Below are 25,645 nucleotides of genomic sequence, written 5' to 3' on the forward strand. Positions count from 1 at the left end.
CCACGCCCGGCTAATTTTTTTGTATTTTTAGTAGAGATGAGGGTTTCACTGTGTTAGCCAGGATGGTCTCGAATTCCTGACCTTGTGATCTGTCCTCCTCGGCCTCCCAAAGTGCTGGGATTACAGGCGTGAGCCACCACGCCTGGCCTATTTTTATTTATTTAGAGACGGAGTCTCGCTCTGTCGCCCAGCCTGGAGTACAGTGGTGTGATCTTGGCTCACTGCGACCTCCATCTCCCGGACTCAAGCGATTCTCCTGCCTCAGCCTCCCAAATAGCTGGGATTACACGTGCCTGCCATGACACCTGGCTAATTTTTGTATTTTTAGTAGAGACAGGGTCTTGCCATGTTAGGCAGGCTGGTCTTGAACTCCTGACCTCAAGTGATCCGCCCGACTCGGCATCCCAAAGTGCTGGGATTACAGGCGTGAGCCACCGCACCCGGCCAGCAGTTTATTCTCTCAGCAGCAGCTACAGTTTTGCTCACTGATCCCCTGGCCACAGGTGAGGCTTGGGTCTGTCCAAATGACAGGGTCTGTCCCCAAATCCCCGCCCACTCTCATGTAGTCCAGGAGGCATCTTACTGTGCAGAGCCCTGCAGAGGGTGGCACCCGTAATGAGAGAAGGGGGAATTTGAATGGAAAAGGACTTTTCTGTCCCAGTTTATTATCTCATTCCAGGTCAGCCCTGCTCCCTTCAAGGGGCCTGGGACACATGTTGCTGATGGAGATACCATGAGGCTGGGGCTCACGTAGAATTGCTCTGGGCTTGGGGCTGGGATGAACCCCACCAGACCCCCATCTTTATCCAGGGAAAATCAAGATGGTGAGGCCTGAACATGCTGTGTTTGAGCTGAGGGAGCTCTCTGCTTCTCCCTGTCCCTGCCGCCTGCTTCCACCTGAGTCACTGTTCATCTGCCTGAGGCATCATTCCCCTGCCTCGCTTGCTGGCCTCAGGGAGGAATCTCAGGGTTTGCTCCCTGTGGCCCAGGTTAGGGCTGCTCCTGAGCAGAGCGTTGGCAGGGGGCCCAGGAAGAATCTGGGGGTTTGCATGAGCCCAGCCTGGCAGCGTCTCCCATCTAACGCAGCCCTCATTTAGGGCCTGCTCTGCTGTGAGCCTTCCCTGAAGGAATGGCAGAAGGGCTCAAAGGGGGGCTCTGGGTTTGAATTCTGCTGTCACCTTCCAGCCCTGTTAAGGAAAGAGACCACTACTACTCCTGCTGCCCTTCTGCCCCCACCGTGCCTAGTTCACAAGACAGGAGAGAAAAAGCAAAAAGTTGGAAAAAAAAAAAAAAAGTAAGATAAATAGCCAGACAACCTTGGCACCACCACCCGGCCCTAGGAGTTAAAAAAAGTAATAATAATAACATCAACCCCTGACCTAAACTACTGGTGTTATCTGTAAATACCAGACACTGTGTGAAAAAAGCATTGTAAGACTTTCTGTTCTGTTAGCTGATGCATGCAGCCCCCAGTCACGTTTCCCACGCTTGCTTGATGTATCACGACCCTTTCACGTGGACCCCTTAAAGTTGTAAGCCTTTAAAAAGGCCAAGAATTTCTTTTCCCGGGAGCTCGGCTCTTAAGACGCGAGTCTGCCGATGCTCCCGGCCGAATAAAAACCTCTTCCTTCTTGAATCCGATGTCTGAGGAGTTTTGTCTGTGGTTCGTCCTGCTACGCTGTGATCTTGGACAAGTCTCTTAACCTCTCTGAGGCTCCAGTTACTTACCAGGAGGGAGGCTGTGGTATGGTAAAGATGAGAGGAAGGAAAAAGTATGACCTTTTTTTTTTTTGAGACAGAGTTTTGCTCTTGTTGCCCAGGCTGGAGTGCAGTGGCGCGATCTCGGCTCACCGCAACCTCCACCTCCTGGGTTCAAGCGATTCTCCGGCCTCAGCCTCCTGAGTAGCTGGGATTACAGGCATGCGCCACCATGCCGGGCTAATTTTGTATTTTTAGGAGAGACGGGGTTTCACCATGTTAGCCAGGCTGATCTCGAACTCCTGACCTCAGGTGATCCGTCCGCCTCGGCCTCCCAAAGTGCTGGGATTACAGGCGTGAGCCACCGCGCCCAGCCTGAAGTTATTCTTTACAGATGAAAAACCTGAGGCAGAGGGAGTTTAAGTGGTTTCCCCACAGCTACATTTAATGTCAGAACTGGGGCTGGAATCCGTGTGTTCTGACACCAGGTGGTGGTTGCTTACCTTTTGCAACAAGGAGGATTTCCCCCTCCCTTCAACCCCTTCCGCCAGAGGGCAACGTGGCTGCCATCCTAGAAATAAGCCCAGGAAGACGCTCCCTTTCCTCCTCGCACCACCCAAGCTTGCCTGCAGAGGGCGCAAACGCCCACCTTCTGGCCGGTCCTGGGAGGCGCCAGGTGCCCTGCCTTGGTAGGGGAGGGCGGGAGTGACCCAGCTGGGTGGGTGTGGGCAGAGTTGGCTGTGTGATCTCCTTTAGTGAGAAGCTCCTTCAGACAGCCCCCGCGGTCCAAGCCTTTCTTTTCTTTTTTTTTCTTCAATTTTTATTTTTATTTTTTATGTTTTGCGACGGAGTCTCACTCCGTTGCCCAGGCTGGAGTGCAGTGGCATGATCTCGGCTCACTGTACCCTCTGCCTCCCGGGTTCAAGCGACTCTCCTGCCCCAGTCTCCTGAGTAGCTGGGATTACAGGCAGGTGCCACCATGTTTGGCTAATTTTTGTAGTGTTTAGTAGAGACGGGGTTTCACCATCTTGGCAGGGCTGGTCTCAAACTCCTGACCTCAAGTGATCCACCCACCTTGGCTTCCCAAACTGCTGGGATTACAGGCGTGAGCCATCGTGCCCAGGCTTTTTTTTTTTTTTTTTTTTTTGAGATGGAGTCTCGCTGTGTCCCCAGGCTGGTGCACAAGGGCGCGATGTCTGCTCACTGCAACCTCCGCTTCCCGGGTTCAAGGCATTCTCCTGCTCCAGCCGCCCAAATAGCTGGGGTTATAGGCGCATGCCACCATACCTGGCTAGTTTTGTAGTTTTTAGTAGAGACAGGGTTTCACCATGTTGGCCAGGCTGGTCTCGAGCTCCTGACCTCAAGTGATCCACCCCACCATGGCCTCCAAAGTGCTGGGATTACAGGTGTGAGCCACCGCGCCCAGCTTTGTTTTTTTTTTTGTTGTTTTTTTTTTTTTTGAGACAGAGTCTTGCTTTTTGACCACACTGGAGGGCAGTGGTCCTTACTGCAGCCCCGACCTCCTGGGCTCAAGTGATCCTTCCACATCAGCCTCCCAGGTAGCTGGGACTACAGGAGCACAGCACCATGTCTGGCTAATTAAAAAAAAAGTTTTTTTTTTTTTGAGACGGAGTCTCGCTCTGTCGCCCAGGCTGGAGTGCAGTGGCGCCACCTCGGCTCACTGCAAGCTCCGCCTCCCGGGTTCACGCCATTCTCCTGCCTCAGCCTCCGAGTAGCTGGGACTACAGGTGCCCACCACCACGCCTGGCTAATTTTTTGTATTTTTAGTAGAGACGGGGTTTCACCATGTTAGTCAGGATGGTCTCGATCTCCTGGCCTCGAGATCCAGCCGCCTTGGCCTCCCAAAGTGCTGGGATTATAGGCGTGAGCCAACGGGCCCGGCCTAAAAAAATTTTTTGTACAGATGGGGTCTTACTATGTTGCTGGGACTGGTCTCAAACTCCTGGGCTCAAGCAGTCCTCCTGCCTCGGCCTCCTAAAGTGCTAGGATGACAGGTGTGAGTCACTGCACACTGAGCCTGTTTTTTTTTTTTTTTTTTTTTTCGAGACGGAGTCTTGCTCTGTTGCCCAGGCTGGAGTGCAGTGGCGCCATCTCAGCTCACAAGCTGCCTCTCCCAGGTTCACGCAATTCTCCTGCCTCAGCCTCCCGAGTAGCTGGGAATACAGGTGCATGCCGCTATGCCTGGCTAAGTTTTTGTATTTTTAGTAGAGACGGGGTTTCACCATGTTAGCCAGGGTGGTTTCAATCTCCTGACCTCGTGATCTGCCTGCCTCGGCCTCCCAAAGTGCTGGGATTACAGGCGTGAGCCACCGCGCCAGGCCTGTGCCTGTTTTTTTAAACTTGAATTTTTAGCATATCTTCATATATTAACATATATTAAGTGCTACCTCGTTATTTTCAGTGGCTAGATAGTATTCCATTGTATGCTTATTCTGCAATGTAGTTAATCCTCAGTTGATGATCATTTAGATTATTTTTTGAATTTGCTATTATAATGATATGATTAACATCTGTACGCATAGATCTTGTCAACTGGTATGAGTTAACCTGTGCAATAAATTTCTAAAAACAAAATTGTTGGAATAAAGGGTATGTGCACTTAATTTTGATAGAGTGTATTAGTCAAGGCTCTGCAGAGAAATAGAACTAATAGGAAATATATACATATGTATATGGATGTGTGTGTGTGTGTATGTGTGTGTGTGTTTAGATTTATTATGAGGGATTGGTTCATGCAATTTTTGTGGGTTTTTTTTTGTTTGTTTTGAGATGGAGACTGGCTCTGTCGCCCAGGCAGGAGTGCAATGGCACCATCTCAGCTCACTGCAACTTCTGCCTCCCTAGTTCAAGCAGTTCTCCTGTCAGCCTCCTGAGTAGCTGGGATTACAGGTGCCTGCCACCATGCCCAGCTATTTTTTTTGTATTTTTAGTAGAGACGTGGGTTTCACCATGTTGATCACGCTGGTCTCGAACTCCTGACCTCAAGTGATCCACCCGCCTCGGCCTCCCAAAGTGCTGGGATTACTGAGCCCCAGCCAGGCGTGAGCCACTGCGCCCCACCAAAAGGTTAATGCAATTTTGGAGGCCGAGAAGTCCCACGATTTGCTGTCTATTAGCTGGGGATCCAGGAAAGCTGGTGGTATGGTTCTAGTCCAAGTCCTAAGGCACAAGAACGAGGAGCGTTGATAGCTGAGGGCAGGAGAAGGTGGGTGTCTCAGCTCAGGCAGAGAATGAACTCTCCTTTCCTCCACCTTTTTCGTCTATTTAACCTCTCAATGGATTGGTTGATGCCAGCCCACATTGGTAAAGGGGCATCTTCTTTACTTAGTCTACCAATTCAAAGGCTAAATCTCTTCCAGAAACAACTCACAGACATACCCAGAAATAATATTTCAACAGCTGTGGAGATATCCCCTAGCCCAGTCAAACTGACACATAAATTTCACCAGCACAGAGATATTGCCCAATAGCTACACATTAATGGGACGTCCGTTTCCTTATACCTTTACACAATTATCAATGTTTTCTTTTTGAGATGGGGTCTGGGCTCTATCACCCAGGCTGGAGTGCAGTGGCACAATCATGGCTCACTGAAACCTCTGCCTCCTGGGCTCAAGTGATCCTCCCACCTCAGCCTCCCAAGTAGCTGGGACTACAGGTGCCTGCCATCATGCCCCACTAATTTTTGTATATTTTGTAGAGATGGGGGTTCCACCATGTTGCCCACACTGGTCTCGAACTCCTGAGCTCAGGTGATCCACCTGCCTTGGCCTCCCAAAGTGCTGGGATTACAGATGTGAGCCATCGTGCCAGGCATTATCAATTTTTTAAAACTTTATCTGATGGGTAAAAGTGATACCTTGTTATTATTTAAAATTTTTAACTGTAGTAAACTTTGTAGCTTCTTTAGTTCAGAGCCATGTGTTGCTAGCAACTCTCTTGGCAGACGGACCTTACTGAACAGATAAGAATAAACTGCAATAATTTTGGGAAACTGAGGTGGGCAGATCACCTGAGGTCAGGAGTTCAAGACCAGCCTGGCCAACATGGTGAAATGACTCACAGACAGTCTCTAGTAAAAATACAAAAAAAACCCCCAAATTAGCCAGGCATGGTGGCGTGTACTGGTAGTCCTAGCTACTCTGGAGGCTGAGGCAGGAGAATTGCTTGAACCTGGGAGGCAGAGACTACAGTGAGCCAAGATTGCACCAGTGCACTCCAGCTTGGGTGACAGAGCGAGACTCCATCTGAAAAAAAAAAAAAAAAAGTAAATAAATAAATTGTGCAATCGTGGTATATGTCTGGGCCCTGCTCTTGGAACTCAGTTTTTACAAGCCCTCCTTTTGCAATCTGCCATCATCTTGCTTCTCAGTACTTGTGCAATGGGAAATTTAGTCTGGCCGTTGAGATAGTGCAGGCAGGCAGTGATCTGTGGACTGTAAATCACTATTCAGATGCTAGATGCTGTTTTTATCTTGACCCTGAGGCGTGAATTCTTAACTAATGTGGGGTTGCTGGCTCTGAATGCCCACTGTGCCCTGTTTCCCTGGAGACCAGCGTCTTTGTCCATCATCCTTTTTTTTTTTTTCGGTGGTTTGTTTTGAGATGGAGTCTCCCTCTGTCGCCCAGGCTGGAGTGCAGCAGCGTGATCTCAGCTCACCGCAACCTCCGCCTCCTGGGTTCAAGCAATTCTCCCGCCTCAGCCTCCCAAGTAGCTGGGATTACAGGCATGAGCCACTACACCCAGCTAATTTTGTATTTTTAGTAGAGACGGGGTTTCTCCATGTTGGTCAGGCTGGTCTCAAACTCCCGACCTCAGGTGATCCACCCGCCTTGGCTTCCCAAAGTGCTGGGATTACAGGCGTGAGCCACCGCGCCTGACCTCTGTATCACCCTTTATCTTCATGTGGTTTATGAAGGAAGCATAGGCCAGTCTAAGTCTCCCCTTGGATGACTAGTAGGCTGAAGTCTCAAAAGAGTAGGTGACCTGCCCCCAGTGACTTAGAGGTGGATCTGGGATGACAGCTGAGCTCCAGGGGGTTAGTACTGGGGCTGGATGGGTACTACTGTCTGGATGGGGGAGGATCTGGGTCAGACCACCTAGTGCCTGCTTCACTCGGGACATCTGTTTCCTGAGCTTCCTGTAACTGCCTCATCCCCATGCCTGGGGAAGGAGCTTGTCTCATCTTTCAGCTCCCACTGGTGGCTATGAGGTCTGAGCTGCCTGAGCAGAGGAAACCACATTGTCCCTTCCTCCCGTCCTGCCCCGAGGGCCAGGGGACACAGTGGAGGGGCTGCTGCTGACAGGAGTCTGAACTGCCCCCTCCTCTGAGCCCAGCCAGCTTTCTTGGCTCTACCTGCCTCAAAAGCCCATAGAGGCCGGGCGCTGCAGGCACCATGGCTCACGCCTGTAATCCCAACACTTTGGGAGGCTGAGGTGGGCGGATCTTTTGAGGTCATGAGTTCGAGACTACCCAGGCCAACATGGCAAAACCCCGTCTCCACTAAAAGTACAAAAATTAGCCAGATGTGGTGGCAGGCGCCTGTAATCCCAGCTACTCTGGAGGCAGAGGCAGGAGAATCACTTGAACCTGGGAGGGGGAGGTTGCAGTGAGCTGAGATCGTGCCACTGCACTCCAGCCTGGGTGACAGAGCGAGACTCCATCTCTAAAAAAGAAAAAAAAAATGCCCATCGAACTGGGTGGGTTCCCTGGAGCTCTACCCTGGGGTTGGGACTCTGGCTGGGACTTAGCCCCAGGCTGGTCCCCGAGGAACACCCACAGCCCTTGTGAACTGTGACCCACAGCAGGCTCTGGGAAGCGTTTCGAGCCTGAGAGAGAAGGAGCCCGTCCAGCTAGGCATTGGGGGTAGCTGGGTACTTGCTCTTTCCATCTTCATTATTCTCTCCCCAGTGATGAGCTGAGTTTTGCTTTAGGACCTTAGTTTTCCCGTATGTAACATGGGCACTGACGCACTGTGCATTTCTGTGGATCCAGAATTAGTGGGGCTGATAATCATCAAGCTGGGTTAATTTGGTTGGATTCCTTCACTTCCCTGAGCCTCAGTGTCCCTATCTGTAAAATGGGATAACAGGGCATCCTCTCAGAGGGGGTTGTGAGGCTGAAAAGCTAAGCGCTTTGGTCCGCGCTGGCCCACAGGAGACTTGCAGACACCGGTGCTGCCCTGGCTGTCTTGTGCCCGCAGCTCATTCTCCTCTCCCCGCTGGCTGCTGAGAGTCAGCTGAGCTCTGGGAGGAAGCTGGGCTGTGCTTGATGGGGCCAGGAGGGCTAGGCCTGCTTCACAGAGTGCTTCCCTTTTCTCTTTTTTTTTTTTTTTTTTTTGAGATGGAGTCTCACTCTGTCACCCAGGCTGGAGTGCAATGTCACGGTCTTGGCTTACTAAAACCTCCGCCTCCCAGGCTCAAACAATTCTCCTACCTCAGCCTCCTGAGGAGCTGGGATTACAGGTGCCCGCCACCATGCCTGGCTAATTTTTGTATTTTTAGTAGAGATGTGGTTTCACCGTGTTGGCCAGGCTGGTCTTGAACTCCTGACCTCAGGTGATCCGCTCGCCTCGGCTTCCCAAAGTGCTGGGATTACGGGCGTGAGACACCGCGCCTGGCCGCTTCCCTTGTCTCTTGACTCACAGTCCTTCCCAGGGAGCCCACGGTCCCCTCGCTGTGCACTGCACATGGAAGAGGAACCACGGGGTCAGAGCAGGGGGGTCAGGAAGCTGCGCGGGACTGAAGCAGGGGCAGAATTATCCTCGACAGTAATGATAGCAGCTCCCATGACGGCGTTGGAGCCCCGTGCTCAGTGTTTCTCTTCGCTGATAACCTCGTGAAGGTGGTGGCAGCCTCCCCAAATTATAGTAGAGAAAACCGAGGCCTAGAGAGGTTGGGTAACTTGCCCAAGGTCACTGGGCCCCAAGGAAAGAGAGGAAGGCAGCGTGGGAAATGCCCTAGGGAGGCTCTCACACCCTGCAGGGCTCATGATGTGCCATAAGCCGTCTGGGAGAGTCCCTTCCCCCTTTCCAGCCCTCAGTCTGGGGACGCGTGGGCCCCTGGATCCTCCTGGTTTCTCCAAGATTCCTGGATCCCAGCAGCGTCGAAGAAGTCCAGGCTGCTGTGGGTTCTGCACCCCAGCCCGCGGAGGCAGCCGGGCCAGTCCTGCTCCTTGGCTGGGTGTCTGACTCAGGAGTGTTGTTTGTGGCTGTCAGGGGCACACCCCCTGGTGGGGGAAACCAGCCTCAGGGTGGCAGCAGTGGAGGCCTCGAAACGCACCCCTTCCTTGTCTCCAGGCTGCTGTTCAGATGTCTGTGCCTGGGCCGGAGTCTTTCTCACATGTGGGAACACTTGGTCCAGGTGTTCATACCTGGGCATTTACCTGGCTGTCTCCATAGACCGGGAGGCCCCAGATAAGAGCATCTGTCAGCTTTGTCTTCCCCTAGAATGCATGCGGCGGGCAGCTTTCACATGTGGTCAGTGTGGGTGGTGGGGCGTGCCCAAGTGTGATGTGACTATCACCCCGCTTCTCTCTTATGCATGAAAGCGCATCAACAAGTACTCCAAAGATGGGCCTGTCATTAACTCCCTCTAACTGATTTTTTTAAAAAGTAATTTGCAACAGGATTTTTTTTTTTTTTTTTTGAAATAGAGTTTCGCTCTTGTCGCCCAGGCTGGAGTGCAGTGGTGTGATCTCGGCTTACTGCAACCTCTGCCTCCCAGGTTCAAGCAATTCTCCTGCCTCAGCCTCCTGAGTAGCTGGGATTACAGGCATGTGCCGTGATGCCCGGCTAATTTTTGTACTTTTAGTAAAGACGGGGTTTCACCATGTTGGCCAGGCTGGTCTCGAACTCCTGACCTCAGGTGATCTCCCTGCATCGGTCTCCCAAAGTGTTCGGATTACAGGCGTGAGCCACTGCGCCCGGCCTGCAACAGGAATTTTTGCAACCTATGCAACACCCCCAACCCCAGCACCTCCCGACTGAGGCTGTGGGCTGTGCTTGGCTCACCCTGGTGCTTTCTGCACCCAGCGTGGTGCTTGGCCTAGAGCAGGTGTTGCTGTCAGTGGCGGGAGGCCAGGTGGGCTGACCGTTCCCACTTTCACTTGTTCACTTGTCAAGCTCTTTTGTTTAGTTGGGACTTTATCAATGGAGAATGAAAGAAATCCAACTCACACTGGCTTCAGGAATAAAGAGACGTATGGCTGGCTCTCCTATACCCGGGGTCAGCTGGCTCTTGGCACAGCTGGATCCTGGAGCTCAGATGATGCCCTTGAGACTCAATCTTTCAGCTGGGTCCGGTGGCACCCACCTGGAATCCCAGCACTTTGGGAGGCTGAGACGGGTGGATCACCTGAGGTCAGGAGTTTGAGACTAGCCTGGCCAACATGGTGAAACCCTGTCTCTACTAAAAATACAAAAATTAGCTGGGCGTGGTGGCGGGTGCCTGTAAACTGAGATATGTGGGAGGCTGAAGCAGGGGAATCACTTGAACCAGGGAGGTGGAGGTTGCAGTGAGCTGTGCCACTGCACTCCAGCCTGGGTGACAGAGCGAGGCTCTTCAAAAAAAAAGACATGATCTTTCTCCTCTTTCCCTTTCTCTGTTAGTTCTCTTCTCTGCCTTCCTGTGAGTCAGTTTCATTTTCCCCACACTCTCCACAGCCCCAGGCTTTCATCTCGTGCTTTAGCAGGGGAAGCCTCGGGATGGTGTTTTGTTAGGTTTACTTAGGTCTCCTGAACCAGTCCCCTTGGCTGGCCAGGCCTGGTCAGGTGCCCACTCCTGACCCTGGAGGTGGATTGAGTGCAGAGGGTTCTTCTCAGATGGAGGCAGGGCAGGCAGGACCCAAGGTGTCCACAGTACCTGTTGAGCACTTCCTGGGTGTGGGCGGGTGCCACTGGGGAGAGGGGCACTTGTGGCACTCTGCAGCGGCCATCCAGTGGGAAGCCAGCAGCCTGAAGCCACCCCACAGCATGAACCACACAATCCTAACTTTCCTGGGGCAGAGGTGAGGGTCGGAGGAAGCCTCCGGGCTCCTGCTGGGGGCTAGCTGCCTTGGAGGTAGAGAGTCAGCCCCCAGCCCTGCTCTGGCCCAGGACCCTGAAGCTGCTCCCCCAGCCCACCCAGGGCTTGAGGCCCCTGTGGTGTCCCCTGCTATGAAGGAGTAAAGAAAATAGAAATCCTTGTGCCCTTGGTCCACAGGCTGGGGTTGGCCCCTGGCACCTCAGCACGGAGTCTAGGACCTTCACAGTGGCAGCAGGTGCCAGAGAGGAAACTTCAGGGAGGGTTGGCCGGAAAGAGGCCAATGGCATCGGCTAGGGCCGTTTTTTTCCCTTTCTTTCTTTTCTTTTTTTTGAGATGGAGTTTCGCTCTTTGTTGCCCAGGCTGGAGTGCAATGGCATGATCTTGGCTCACTGCAACCTCCACCTCCCAGGCTCAAACGATTCTCCTGCCTCAGCCTCCTGAGTAGCTGGGATTATAGGCGCCCGCCATCATGCCTGGGTAATTTTTGTATTTTTAGTGGAGATGGGGTTTCACCATGTTGGCCAGGCTGGTCTCAAACTCCTGACCTCAGGTGATCCGCCCACCTTGGCCTCCCAAAGTGTTGAGATTACAGGCGTGAGCTGCCACACCTGGCCTTTCTTCTTCTTCTTTTTCTTCTTCTTCTTTTTTTTTTTTTTGAGACGTTTTCTTCCCTTTCTCCACTGCTTGGGGGTAGGGTGGGGCCTGGGGCCCTATGTGTGCCCACTCACCCCAGTGTCTGTTGTAGTGTACGTGCCACATCCCTTTGAGGGGCTGCCATTAGTAAGTGCCTGCTGTGTACCAGGCGTGGTCAGCACCAGTGCATGCAGAGATGAGCACTGGACCTGTGGTGTGCAGACTGGCATGCGTGCAGGACATGCTAGCCCTGTGGCATGAGGACCAGCACCTGAGCATGCAGAGATGAGGACCAGCACCTGAGCATGCAGAGATGAGCACGAGCCCTGTGGTTCAGCTGGGAAGACAAATCCACCCGCCCATGGGTACTGCCCACCCACCCCACACTGCCAGCGTGAAGCATGCCACTGCCTTGACCTCTGTCTAGACACTTGGCGGTGGGGCTGTGCCTGTGTGTGTACATGCGAATGCCCCTTGCAGTGTGATGTGGTCTGAGTATGTGGATGAGTGCCTGCGGGCACATGTGTATGCGTTCATGTCTGTGCACGTGTCCAATGGGGCTTTGTGAGTATGTGAGAAGCGTGTGCAGGTGTCTCTATTGATGCCTGTGTGAAGTGGTGTGTGAATGTGCATTTGTGCACAGGAGCATGTGTGCCGCGCTGTGCTCAGGTGTGTGCAGGTGTCTAATGATACGTATGTCTGCATACATGTATCTGTGTGTACCTGGGTATCCTGAGTGTGTGTGTGTCCATGTGTGCATCCCACGTGCCCCCGTGCCCACGCGTGTGCATGTATACTTACATCCATGTGTGCTAGTGGAATGACGTGTGTGGCTGGTTCCTCTGGCGTGTGCCGAGCCATGGTGGGGCAGGCAGGCAAAGGTCCCTGTCTCAGGCAGCCCTCGGGAGTGGGTGTGAAGGTCCCCAGTGCTCAGGTGTCCCTGAGTCTTCCAGCTGAATCTTTCTGTCCCTCCTAGGCGTGGCTGTGGGAATCCTTGGGGCGCCTTTGGGTTCCAGGAAGCTGGGGCTGTGTGGGCTGGGCTGCTAACTGGGGCTGTGGAGCAATCTGCCAGCCGAGCCCCTTCCGGAGCTGTGGGTTCCTCTGGGTGTGGGGAAGCTGCCCTCCACAACCTCCTCGGCCTATCTTGGTGCCTCCTGGAGTGCAGGACACACCTCCCAGCTCTGCAGCCTCACCCACAGGAAGCTCGGGTTGGGGGCAGGCGAAGAGGGAGGTGCCACGCTGGGCTCCCCGCCCTGCGCCGGCACTGACCCCGCTGTACCACGGCCGTCTTGCGGACAGCCCCGGGGACATCGTTGGAACATCGCTGGGACCCCGGGCTCTGCAGCCACAACCATGTTTGGCCGGAAGCGCAGTGTCTCCTTTGGGGGCTTTGGATGGTGGGTGACAGGTGGGAGGGTGGTGGAACGATGGGAGAGAACTTAGAAGTGAAGTCTTGTTAAGTGCATCTGCGGCCGTGGGAACAGAGGGGCTTGGGCTGTGCCTGAGAGCTGGGTCTGCTGACGCCCTGGCAGGTCGAGATGCAGGATCCTGGTGGGGACATCAGAGACTGTAAGCCTTCCCCACTGTCCCTGGGCACAATCTGCTGGCAAATCCTGGAGGTCTACACCGGCTGCCCATGGGGAGGTGGATAGCATGAGTGTGTGTGACTGCAGTTGAATGTGTGTGTCTGTGTCCGCAGGTTCCCGTGTATGTGTGTGCGTGTCTGGGATTATGTGTAAGTGTGTTTGTGTGCATTTGAGCCTGTGTGTGCAGGTGTGTGTGTGTGGCTGTGACTGCCAGTCCGTGTGACCATGTGTGAGGTGTGTGCCTGTGCATGTGGGCAGCTGCCTGTCTGCACCTCTGGCCTTCTGTATCTGTGTGTCCTTGTGTCTGTGTGTTTGTGTGTGTGACGCTCCTGTCTGTGCTGTTGGTGTGGCCTTATGGCAGGGGATTCTGTCCCTGCTGGACCTCTGGGCTGCCTGCTGTCTTGGGGGTGGGTTGTAAGAGAAGGTCTCCCACCTGCACCCCAGGCAGCCCACCCTAGCTCTGTCCTAGCCTGAGCAGCTGCGTCTGTCCCTAGCCTCCTGCCTGGCCCTCTGGCCACTCTTGCCTCTAAGCTTCTGTCTGGGATGAGGGATGTGCTCTTTCTTCCCGGCAGGGGGCTGAAAGTAGGCACACGAAGGCCAAAGGCTAGCCTCTGGTTCCCAGTGTTGGCAGCTTCTCCGCAGCTGGGGAACAGAGTCTGGTGGTTTTCATGATCGGTTTCCTTTCAGCGCCTGGGCTGGGGGCGTTGTCAGACTGGGAGAGGGCCCCGAGGGGGGTGGCCAGGGGGTGTCCCGGTGTGGAAAATGGTGGACTAATGGGGGTGGCACGAAGGGCGAGGGGGAGAGGGGCTGTGTTCCTCGGTAATTTTTCGTTTCCGTGTGTGTGGCTTATTTCCCGCTTCCTCCTCTTCAAAAGCACTTTGCCATCCATCGTCTGGCAGGGAGGGACCGTGGGCACTGCATGTTTGGCAGATGGGACGGTGCGGATGAGAAGATGGCACAGCATCGCCTGTGTCTGCTCTCGGGCCCTCCCTGACGCCTGGGTCTGGGAGCTGCCGCCCCGAGGGTAGGTGCCAGTGTCCGGGAGGCAGCAGAGGACTTGGCTTCTGGTTGGGAGGGATGTGTGTGTCTTGGCTGTGGGCCTTGCAGGGCAGGGCCCAGCGATGAGATTGTGCCCTCCAAGGCCCGCCTTTCTCCGGGAGGTGTGGAGCAGATGGAAGGCTGGTCTCCAGAAAGCTCCAGGTGCACAGGTCCTGGTCTCAGCCAAGCTTCATTTCATATGAAGCCCTCTGTGTTGAGACCCACAGCTCCAGAGCACAAGGCAAAGCCGGGCCTGAGATTTGAATCTGGGCAGGTGAGGGGGAAGACAGGAGCGTGGCTGCCCAGGACTGCCTTCGAGGCAGAGCTGAAGGTGGAAGAAGAGCCCTAGGATGTCCCAGAGGCCCCCATGTTCTGACTCAGTGTCCACTGGGCTGTGGGTTCCAGGAGGGCAGGCCCTGCCCTGTTGCGTTCACGCGGAACCCTGGTGTGTCACACAGACTCAGTCGATGCTTGTGGACTCATCGAGGTCTTTTGCACACAGCAGGTGTCTGCTTGGGGCCCCTTGAGGTTGAGGGGATGGCGGGGCCTTCCGGGCTTGGAAGGTTAGGGAAGCAAGAAAGGGGGCGAGACTGGGGTTTGGGTCTCCTCATCTGGGATGGCTGTCAGCTGGGAGGGGATGTCACGGATTCCTGGAGCCCTGGTCCCTCCAGACGGTGAACAGAATCTCTGGGGCTGGTGTTTTCCGAGCTCCATTGGATGCAGGGTGGATAACCTCTGGCACCAGGGGCAGACAAGGTGATCAGGGTGGGTGGGATGGGATGGGGGAGGGAGGAGCGCCTAGGAGCCTTGGCTTCCTGAGAGGGAAAGGCCCAGCCTCACAGTCCTGTCTATCTCCCATCTCAGCCTCTCCAAAACCAGAGCCCCGCCCTCCTGAGGCCACACCCTGGTGTGGGAACCCTGGTGGGCTGGCTGCTGTGTAGGCATGGTTTGGACCGGGGCTGCTGTGACCAAGGTGCCTGTAGGTGGTGCGGTGGGTGGGGCTGACCCGACAACGGTCAGAGGTGCACGCACCAGGAGCCCCGGTTCCAGTGCCGACTTCACCATGACCATTGAGGAACTCTAGTGGGACACTTCCTCTCTCTGGGTCTCAGTTTCCCCATGTGTCAGTGGGGGATTTCTGCCTTACCCACAACACAGGGCTGTTGTAAGAATTAAGAGATTCCTTGAGAAAATGTAAAACCTAAGCGCCTGCTGTGAGGGGCTGCCATCCGGCAGCTCTGGGTTGCATGCGTTACAGCGGAGTGTGGGGCTCTGAGTCCTGCTTGGATCTGGGTGTCGGTGCGTTGAATGCGGGAAGAGGAGAGTCTGCACCCCGGAGTGGGTGGGGATTCCAGGGTGAGACCCTCAGGGACCGGTAGTGGAAGCCCTAAGGAAGGGACTCAAGAGGACGTGTGAGGAAGAAACTGGGAGAAACGTGGGCCAGGCCCCTCCGGGTGCCGCTTGCTTTGCTGTTGGAACTGAGATCAGAAAGTGCTGGGAGTTTACTCAGAGTGAAAGGACCCCGCCCCTAGCTCCAGGCCTCAGGGTGACTTGTGGGCTGGCTCAGCTCCGTGTCCTCTCTTCTTCGCTGGAGTTGTGACTGTGGGAAGCCTAAGGCAGAGCTGGGCCGGCCAGACAAGGGTGCCGGAAAGAGCCTCCAGGGTTTCCAGCATGCTGGAGCCAGTGGCAGTTTTAGTGAAGCTGATAGTGATGGTGACACTGATGATGACGTGTGGTGACATGGACAGTGATGGTGACAGGAATCGTGATGTTGCAAAGGCAGCATTGGTGCTGGTGGCAGTGCTGGTGACAGTGGTGGTCATGACCCTTCCACAAGAGGAGATACTGACAGTGGGAACACTGTCCACCTTTCTGCCTCTGGAGAGGGAGGAGGGGCCTCTTGTTGCCAGCCATAAGGGCTGGCATATGCAGGGGGTAAAAATAGAAGCTCAGCGGCGCTGTCTCCCCTTCCAGTGAGGGCGGGCGCAGGCTGGGGGTGGAGGAGCTGGCTGTGAGGGCGGTCTGCAGCAAACGAGATCTTCCCCGCTCTGAACCTCTGTGCCTGATACAACCCACCAGGGTCTGCCCCAGGAGCGGGGTCTGCCTCCCTGGATGGACTGGTGGCTCCTTGGGCAGGAGGGTCCCTGGTGCTGGGGATGCTTGCGTCTTCCCAAAGCAGATGCCTGGGAAATATGGATGTCCACCTGACATTCGTATTGACATCCATGCTGACCCATGAAGCTGGGTTGCCGGGTCCTCTTGTGAGGGTAGCCGTAATAAAGGGAGAGGCTGCATACAAAGTGCTTACGATCCCTGGACCTGACGTGAGATACCTGAATTCAGACTGGGCCAGTGATTTTACCTTTCTGAGCCTCGGTTTCCTCATCTCTGAAATGCGGAGAATAATAATATGCATGTTATAGGGTGGTGTGTGGCCCCAGCTCTCCCAGCACTCAGAGGCGTCTCTTCCTCTGCTAGCAGAGAACTGGCCCCTTTAGCCAGTCCCTGACAGAGCCCTGCTGTCTGGTGGTTTGGGCTGCCCCGGGGACTCCTCCATGCAGATGCTATGTGGGAGCCTTCAGCCTCAGCACTGACTGGAGCCCTTGCTTTTCTCTTGGCAGGATCGACAAGACCATGCTGGCAAGTCTGAAGGTCAAGTAAGTTGCAATTTCCTCTTCTGTAAAGGTCAGAGATGACGCGGATCAGAGCGTCGGGCCCTCACTCCCAGCAGGTTGTGGGAGACACAAGAGGGGCTGTCGTGTTTGTCAGATTCCAGTCAGAGTCCATGGTGCTTCCAGATCGGAGGAGGCTGGACAAATTCTTATTCCTGGGATGTTCAGGGAGAGGTAGAGGTGGGAATGGAATCACCAGGGGCCAGAATGGTGGGAGTGTGTGTAGCAGGTGTAACATTCAGGCCCATTATTCTTTTTTTTCTTTTTCTTTTTTTTTTTTTTTGAGATGGAGTCTTGCTCCGTTGCCAGGCTGGAGTGCAGTGGCATGATCTCTGCTCACCGCAACCTCCACCTCCTGGGTTCAAGTGATTCTCCTGCCTCAGCCTCCCAAGTAGCTGGGATTACAGGCGCCCGCCACCACGCCTGGCTAATTTTTGTATTTTTAATAGAGACAGAGTTTCACCATGTTGGCCAATCTGGTCTCAATCTCTTGACGTTGCGGTCTGCCCACCTAGGCCTCCCAAAATGCTGGGATTACAGGTGTGAGCCACTGCGCCTGGCCCAGACCCATTATCTTCCTATCACTTTAGTTTTTAGATATATATTGGGCCGGGCATGGTGGCTAACACCTGTAATCCCAGCGCTTTGGGAGGCCAAGGTGGGTGGATCACCTGAGGTCAGGAGTTCGAGACCAGCCTGGCCAACATGGTGAAAACCCATCTCTACTAAAAATAGAAAAAATTAGCTGGGCGTGGTGGCGTGTGCCTGTAATCCCAGCTACTCGGGAGGCTGAGGCAGGAGAATTGCTTGAACCCGGGAGGCGGAGGTTGAAGTGAACCGAGATGGCGCCATTGCACTCCAGCCTGCGTGACAGAGTGAGACTCCGTCACAAAAAAAAAAGAAAGATAATTATATTTTTTATCACTTTAATTTTTATGTGAACTCCCAATCCTGGCAGTGACTTTCTGACATTCCCCACCTACTAGGACCTGACTAAACACTCCAGGGTGTGTGTGTGTGTGTGTGTGTGTATGTGTGATGTCAGCTGCTCATCAAGTCATTTGTTGCCAGGTATGTCAGCATGGGCAGCCTGGCCCTGGGACTTTCTGAGGCTCCCATGCCAGACTCAGGGTGTGGGAATTGCCTGCCTTGGTTTACCGTGTATCTCTTGTCCATCTGCTGAGGTCCGAAGCAGGCACAGCCCTCTCCTAGAACCTCTGACCTCTCTTCCCTCACCACCTTCATTCCTTTTTCCTCTGTGTTTCTGGCCAAACCATTTTGTCTGCATCCTGATCCCCTTTTTCCTTTGAGACTTAACCAAAGTGTAGCCTGTTTCCAGCTGCACCCCTCCCGTGGGGCAATGAGTACTGACTAACCATCTGCTCCAATAGAGTGAATTGAAAAGGAGGGAAATTCTAGGAGGAAAAAAGCATTGGCCTCTAGCTCAAAATATTCTCCCGGCACATGTGAATTCACTGTTGCATGGAAAATTCCTCCAATGAATCGCCCTCCTTCCGAGGCAGCTTCTCTGGGTTGTCACTCCCCCGTCTCAGCGGAAGGTTTTCCCTGCCTAGTCTCCCTCTGTCATGCCGTTCAGTTGCCAGCCCTGGTTGTGTATCCCCTGGATGCAGGTCCCTGGGCAAAGTACGGCCAGTCTTGAGGGTTGGCATAAAAGAGGGTCAAAATAAGAGGCTTCCCACTTTGGTTGGTTTTGCCCAGAAAGGTGAGGCTGGGCAGTTAGCAGGGCCGGGATGGAGGACAGACTGTTCCTGCCCTTCAAGAGATTTCAGTTTCTCTGTTGAGCTGATGCCAGGAAGCTGGATGTGGTGGCTCACGCCTGTAGTCCCAGTACTTTGGGAGGCCGAGGCAGGTGGATCGCCTGAGGTCAGGAGTTCGAGACCAGCCTGGTCAACATGGTGAAACCCTATCTCTGCTAAAAATAAAAAAAATTAGCTGGGCGTGGTGGCGGGCACCTATAATCCCAGCTAGTCGGCAGACTGAGGCAGGAGAATTGCTTGAACCTGGGAGGTGGAGGTTGCAGTGAGGCAAGATCGCACTGCAGCCTGGGAGACAAGAGTGAAATGCCGTCTCAAAAAAAAAAGTCTAGAGCTGATGCCAGGAGTGCCATGGAGCAGTCCCGAAAGACTGCCTGGAGGAGGTGGCCTCTAAAGCAGCTCTTAAAGATGAGGCAGGATAGTAGGACCCCCACGTCTGTGCTGGCTTGGCATGGTGTGTGCATCAGTGCAGACACCATTCAATCTGGAGGTGTCAGGGCAAGTCACCCAGACACCATTCAATCTGGAGGTGTCAGGGCAAGTCACCCAGGACAAGATGCTTCCCTCCTCTGTGCTTTAGTTTCCATATCTTTTGTCCAGTGGTCACAATAATGTCTGGTTTTCCTAGAGCTTTCTAGAGCATATTTGCATACTGAGTGAGATGCCAGGCATGAAGCAGAGCTGCTAAGGGGTGTAGAGTGGTCAGAGTGTTCTTTTGGTGCTGTTTTGGGACATCTAGTTCAATTTCAATTTCACAAGCATTTATCGAGGGAGGGCCTGTTTGTAAATATAATATCTGTATCCTGGAAGTGCACCAGTTATAGGGTAGAGTGAAAAGCTGGGGGCGTGGGCCAGGGTCGACCCTGGTCAACCCTGGTCCAGGTGGACCATTGGGACCCCAGTGGGGTCTTTGAGTGATTATCTGGGAAGGTGATATTGGGATGATGGCTTGGGACAGTGTGTAGCACTGTGTTCCGAGTTTTATTGATTAAGATTCCTTTGATTGCAAGAAACAAAAACCCAGTGTCATCTGGTTAAGCAAAGGATGGAATTTATGGGAAAGGAAGCAGGGTGCTCCAGGGAACTGAAGGGGAGGAAGCAAAGCCAGAGCTCAGGAGTGGTTGAACCAGGAAGTGGAAACCCATTGCCATCAAAATCCCAGCTAGCTTCTTTGCAGACATTGATAAGCTGATCCTGAGATTCACATGGAAGTTCAAAGATAATCTTGAAAAAGAAGAACAAAGTTGGTGGCCTCATTCTTCCTGATTTCAAAACGTATTGCGGCCAGGCCTGGTGGCTCATGCCTGTAATCCCAGCACTTTTGGAGGCCGAGGAGAGTGGATCATTTGAGGTCAGGAGTTTGCGACCAGCCTGACCAACATGGTAAAACCCCGTCTCTACTGCAAATACAAAAATTAGCCAGGTGTGGTGGTGTGCGCCTGTAGCCCCAGCTACTTGGGAGGCTGAGGCAGGAGAGTCACTTGAACCCAGGAGGTGGAGGTTACCGTGAGCTGAGATCACACCATTATACTGCAGCCTGGGTGACAGAGTGAGACTCTGTCTCAAAACAGAACAAAAACAAAACAAAACAAAACAAAAAGTATTGCAAAGCTATGGTTATTAAGACAGTGTGGTACGGACATAAAGATGGACAGATAGATGGATTCAGTAGAATTCAGAGTTCAGAAAAAAGCCCTTGTATTTCTGGTGAATTGATGAGGCAGCCAAATGCCCACTGTTGGGGCTCCTGAGTCACCAAGATGCCTCCTCCCTCTGCCTTTGCTGGGTGAGGCATCTCTCCTTCTACAGCAGCTCACTGCATTCCCCGCCACATAGCAGATACTCCTGGGCTGCAGCCCATGCTCCCTGGTTGCCTTGGCTCCCTCCCCAAGGACCTGGTGTCCTTGACGCCTCCCCAGGCGTCCCTGAGGCCTGCAGCTCTGAGGACATGGGTCTGGCCTCACCGTTATGAAGCATTCACTGTGTGCTAAGGCTTCATTGCACTGTTTTCCTGAGGCTTTGCACCCACCTCATGAAGCAGGTACCAATCCTGTCCGCATCTTACAGATGAGAAAGTGGAGACCAAGAGAGTTTAGGAAACTTGTTCAGGGTCTTCAGGGAGGAAGTCACGGAGTTGGGATTTGAATCTGGGTCTGTGCTTTGTGTGTGGAGCTGAGTGGTTCTCACACCTGCCTCCCGCCCTACTTTCCCATTTTCTTTCCCTGATGTTCTCAGGGGCTGTGTATATAGAATCTGTGGCTGCAGAATGCACCTCCGCCTCCACAACACCGTGGGTGAGAAGGCCCCTGGTTTGCTGGGGCCCATCCCCTTGCTGGAGGCCTGGATTGAATGGGGTCTGTGGTGCCTGGATGAGTTGGACACTCAGAAGCAAGGATTTACTTAACTGCAGTGCAGGGGTACAGGGGCTATGGAGCCACGCTGGAACGCTGGAGGGGAGGTGGCAACGGTACCATGCAGGAGAAGGAGGCTTGCGTGTGGGATACAGCCTCAGGCTAACACATGGGCAAATCGTTAACCTCTCTGGGTCAGTTTCCCCATCTGTAAAGGGTTGGCTTCGCGTCCAGCCTGCTCTCTTCCAGCCTTGACATTCTAGGAGGTGGCATTCATGCCTTGGGTCCTTTCGTATTTTTCTCAGGACCTTGGTGATGGTGGGGGCTCGCTGTTGAGTGAGTGAATGCTTGGCTGTGTGAATGGAAGTCTCTGAGAGCAGGGGTTCTGTGCATTTCATCCCTGACTCCTTAGGGCCTATCCAGTACCTGGCACAAAGGAGGTTTTCGGTCTGTATTTGCTGAATGAATCAACGGTGGGTCATCATGGTTGGCCCATCACATGCAGGTGGAAGGAAGGAGAGAAAGAGGCAGGCTCAGCATGTGGGGATCCCTCTTCTCCAGTCCGCTCTGGGGGCCAGCTGGGCATGAGGTCCCTGTCGGGCAGGTGCCTGGGGTTTTCTTGTGGAGCTCCTTGAAGGAGCAGCCGGAGTGGGAGGATCTGAGCTGGGAGCCTCCGAGACACTCGTCTTGTCCTTTATTTCTTTTTTGAGACGGCGTCTTGGTCTGTTGCCTAGGCTGGAGTGCAGTGGCGCAATCTCGGCTCACTGCAACCTCCGTCTCCTTGGTTCAAGTGATTCTCCCACCTCAGCTTCCCAAGTAACTAGGATTACAGGTATGCACCACCACACCCAGCTATTTTTTTTTTTTGTATATTTAGTAGAGATGGGGTTTCACCATGTTGGCCAGGCTGGTCTCGAACTCCTGACCTCAGGTGATCCACCCACCTCAGCCTCCCAAAGTGTTGAGATTACAGGCGTGAGCCACTGCACCTGGCCAAAACCTCTGCTCCTTTTTGCTACCCTCTGTGCTCCCTCCACAGAGACCCCTGCATCTTTGCTAAAGAAAGAGATGCATGTATGTGTGTGTGTGTGTGTGTGTGTGTGTGTGTGTATGTGTATGTGTGTGTGTTTGTCTGTCTGTCTGCTGCATGGGCTCCAGCTACCTGAGGTGACCGTCGTGCACAGGGGCTGGCTGCGGTGGCCTGGAGTGAGCATGTGGATGGTTCAGGGTAGCCCGTCTCCACTGCTGGAGCACACTCACATGCACACTCCTGAGGGGTGGGGAAGTCTAAAATCCATTGCCTTGTAGGAAAAAAATCCAGCTTAAATTTAAGTGGGTGGCTCCAGCCCTTGGTCCCTAGAAGTGGCACCTCTGGAAAGGGATGAAGCCCATGATGGGACCTGGGTGCGGCTGTGCTCTGTGATTTCTTTGTTAGGAGAAGGATGGGGAGGGCCTGGAGGAGCTCCTGCTTGGCTGGGCCAGCATGTCAGTTCTACTGTGGTTTGGCCAGAAGATACCACACAGCCACCGCTATTCTAAGTTTCAGATTTAACCAGCTAAGAATTGAAAATCCTGCTAGAAATGAAGGGGCCATGAAGGACGGGAGCTTAGTGTGTCTCTGGGCAGCTTTCCTAGGTCCCTGGGGACTCCAGTGTCAGCTGCTGGAGACATTGTCCATGACAGCAGGGGCTTGCCACGGCCAGGAAGCTTGATTTCTTCTCTGCCATAACCCTTTTATTATTATTATTATTATTTATTTTTTTTTTTTGAGAGAGAGTCTCGCTCTGTTGCCCAGGCTGGAGTGCAGTGGTGAAATCTCGGCTCACTGTAACCTCCACCTCCTGGGTTCAAGCGATTCTCCTGCCTCAGCCTCCCGAGTAGCTGGGATTACAGGCACGCCCCACCATGCCCGGCTACTTTTTGTATTTTTTTTTTAGTAGACACGGGGTTTCGCCATGTTGGCCAGGCTGGTCTTGAACTCGTGACCTCAGATGATCCACTTGTCTCGGCTTCCCGAAGTGCTGGGATTACAGGTGTGAGCCACTGTGCCCGGTCTATTATTATTATTTATTATTATTATTTTTGAGACAGAGTCTCACTCTCTCTCCGGCTGGAGTGCAGTGGCATGATCCTGGCTCACTGTGACACCCCTGCCTCCTGGGTTCAAATGATCCTCTTGCCTCAGGACTACAGGTGTGCACCACCACACCCAACTATTTTTTTTTGTATTTTTAATACAGACGGGGTTTTGCCATGTTGGCCAGGCTGGTCTCAAACTCCTAGCCTCAAGCGATCCACCTGCCTTGGCCTCCCAAAGTGCTGTGATTACAGGCGTGAGCCACTGTGCCTGGTCTGCCACAACCCCTTTAAACTCAGGCTTCCCTCCCCATTCTGTGAGAATTATGCACAACATGGGGTACATTTTTGTGGCTAATTTTTGTATATTTAGTAGAGACGGGGTTTCACCGTGTTAGCCAGGCTGGTCTCAAACTCCCAACCTCAGATGATCCACCTGCCTCGGCCTCTCAAAGTGCTGGGAATACAGGCTTGAGCCACCGCCTCCGGCCGTTGATTCCGATTTAATGACTTTTCTCATTCACCAGTTGAAGGCCACACCTACCAATTCATTTCCCCACCTTTGGCCACCAGGTCTTTGTTTACTGTAGATTACAAGAATCCTTGAGGCACCAGGATGATGTTCTAGAGCCCTTTGGAGCCAACTCATCTTAGTCTGCTCTTCTACACACCTAGGGCATCTGCTGAGAGTTTGCTGGGGTTGTCAAGGACAGGGGGAGCTTGAGGTTTTTGGGGGTAGACAGCTGAGTCAGTTCAGCCTACATTTACTGGGCACCTACACTGCAGGGAGACAGTTCCCATGGCACGGGACAAGGGCTGCGTTGCCCACAGAAAGGATGGAGGGGGGCCTCCTGGAGACCTGATGATGCCTGAGCTGTCTCCAGGGGTGTGTAAGGTCAGCAGGGAGGAGAGAATGCACTCCAGGCAGCCCGACCCTCACGAAGGCAGTGGGGCGTGAAGCAGCTTCAGCAGGCGGGACCTGGGAGCAGTTACTATTACCAGACAGAAGCGAGGGTGGGAGTGCAGGGGGCTGGGGGAAGGCGGGCTACGTCTAGGAGGGTAGGTGAGCTGTGCTGGAAGCTGGGCTGGATCAAAGGGCTTTGGGCTAGGGGAATGCTATGGTGAGCTCGAGTCTGAGGGCCCCTCTGGCTGACTGGAGGGGTTAGAGAGGAGGCAGGGAGGTTAGGAGGGGATATTGAGACAGCCATGTAAAGAGGTCCCCAGAGACCCTCCCCTCGCCTGCGCCCTGGGGTGAGGCCTCGGGAAGTTCGCGCTGTTTGCTGCGGGGAGGATCCTGGCCATTCCTGTTTGGAGGTGGTAACCTGGGGATCCAACCTGTGAGATGGGGGCCGGTTAACAGGAACCTCTCTTGCTTTGCTGAGTTTTTTTCCTTTTGCCCAATAAATCCCATTGTTCTCACCCTTCTGTTGTGTCCAAGAGCCTAATCTTTCCTGGTGGTGTGACAAGGACCCCGTTTTGAGCTGAGCTCAGGAGAAAGTCCCACAATAGCATGGGGCTGGAGGGAGTGGCCTTCCCTGCCTGGAGCTGGTGTGGAAGGTGTGGGTGAAGGTGAGGAGAAGGGTCGGGTGAGGATTCTCAGAAAGCTTCCTGTGAGCGCTGGGTGGATGCTGGTCCCATTCATGGAGACGGAGAACTAGTGAGTTTGGGCAGTTTGGGCGGGGAAGGAGGGAGTAAGGCTCTGAATGTAAAATCTTCCCTCCACTTTCCACTCTCCTGTTCGGTCTGTCTGAGACCCACCTTATACCTCCTGCCCTGCGGAAGGGGGCAGAGGAGAGAGCAGCATCCTGAGGGCCGTGGGGGCTGGTCTGCGGCCGGGGAAGCAGCTGCACGGCGTCCCCTCGCTGGCCTGGCTCGGCTCCTGGGTGCCTTTGGCAGGTGAGTTCCGGGTGAGCACTGGCCGGTGTGGCCGCCCTTGTGACTGACAGCTGGCCACACCGCGGAACCCACTGTTAGATACCCTCCAGGTGGATCGAGGAGAACGTGCCCATTTCTGTCTCGAGTGGCAGACTCTGGTTCGTTGATTTCTTCAGGATGGGCCTTGTGCCTGAGGACAGTGTTGGCGTGTGTGGGTGCGTGTGGGTGTGTGCAGACATGTGTAGGCGTGTGTGCACGCTCGCCCATGCAGGTGGACATGAGCGTTGAGGGCCCATGTGGGTGCCTATGTGGTGCCTTTTTTGGCTTTAGCGAGTTCCTATGGTAACCATGAACATGCCTGTTTTGGGATCTGGAGTCTCGGGGCGTGCGTGGCTGCAGGGAGAAGCAGGGAAGGCGAGCACTTAGCCGGCGGTTGGCTGTGGCTTGATTTCATTGCCAGGCACTGGGGCTGCTCCTGGAGGTACCATTTGCCAGGCGGCAAGTTCTGCAGACTCCAAGACCCGTGTGCTCCCGGCCCTCCTCCTGGCCAGCCCCTGCCATGCCCAGGAAGCCCTGGTGAGTCCCTGTTCTGGTTTCTCATTGGACAAACAGCTCCCCGGACTTGGCCAGGTCTTGTGGGTATCTGCTGATGGGCAGGCAGGGAGCCGGCTGGCAGCCCTGGCCAGTAGGTACTAGGAATTGGGGCTCTTCTGAGATGGGTGTGGGACAGTGGGCAGGAGGGCCTTTGCCTATTCACGGAGCCCGTGAGGGTGTTTTCCATGTGGCTGGTGGAGTGGCATGGTCCTTGTGGGTCCCGTGGACAGGGCTGACCGTGCTAGTGTGAGGGTAAAGGCAAGGACGCCGGAGAGGAAAATGTGGATGGGGTGGCCTGTGG

At 54.0% G+C, this 25,645-nt stretch overlaps 1 protein-coding gene across 7 annotated transcripts in view; it reads left to right on the forward strand.

Moving 5' to 3' along the window:
* The window catches only part of RAP1GAP2 (RAP1 GTPase activating protein 2), a 264,873-nt gene that overhangs the window by 13,322 nt on the left and 225,906 nt on the right, over positions 1-25,645 (forward strand). For 5 of the 7 annotated variants that reach the window (XM_063655344.1, XM_063655341.1, XM_063655343.1 and 2 more), the window contains exon 2: positions 16,623-16,658. In XM_063655344.1, coding sequence (XP_063511414.1) covers positions 16,636-16,658 — 23 coding nt within the window. In that variant the 5' untranslated portion in view covers positions 16,623-16,635. Of the gene's footprint in view, positions 1-16,306; positions 16,326-16,622; positions 16,659-25,276; positions 25,327-25,645 lie in introns of those variants that run through there. The other 2 variants (XM_063655342.1, XM_063655345.1) reach the window with 2 other exon arrangements.

This window comes from Pongo pygmaeus, chromosome 19 (assembly GCF_028885625.2).
Source record: "Pongo pygmaeus isolate AG05252 chromosome 19, NHGRI_mPonPyg2-v2.0_pri, whole genome shotgun sequence".
Classification (NCBI taxonomy): Eukaryota; Metazoa; Chordata; class Mammalia; order Primates; family Hominidae; genus Pongo; species Pongo pygmaeus.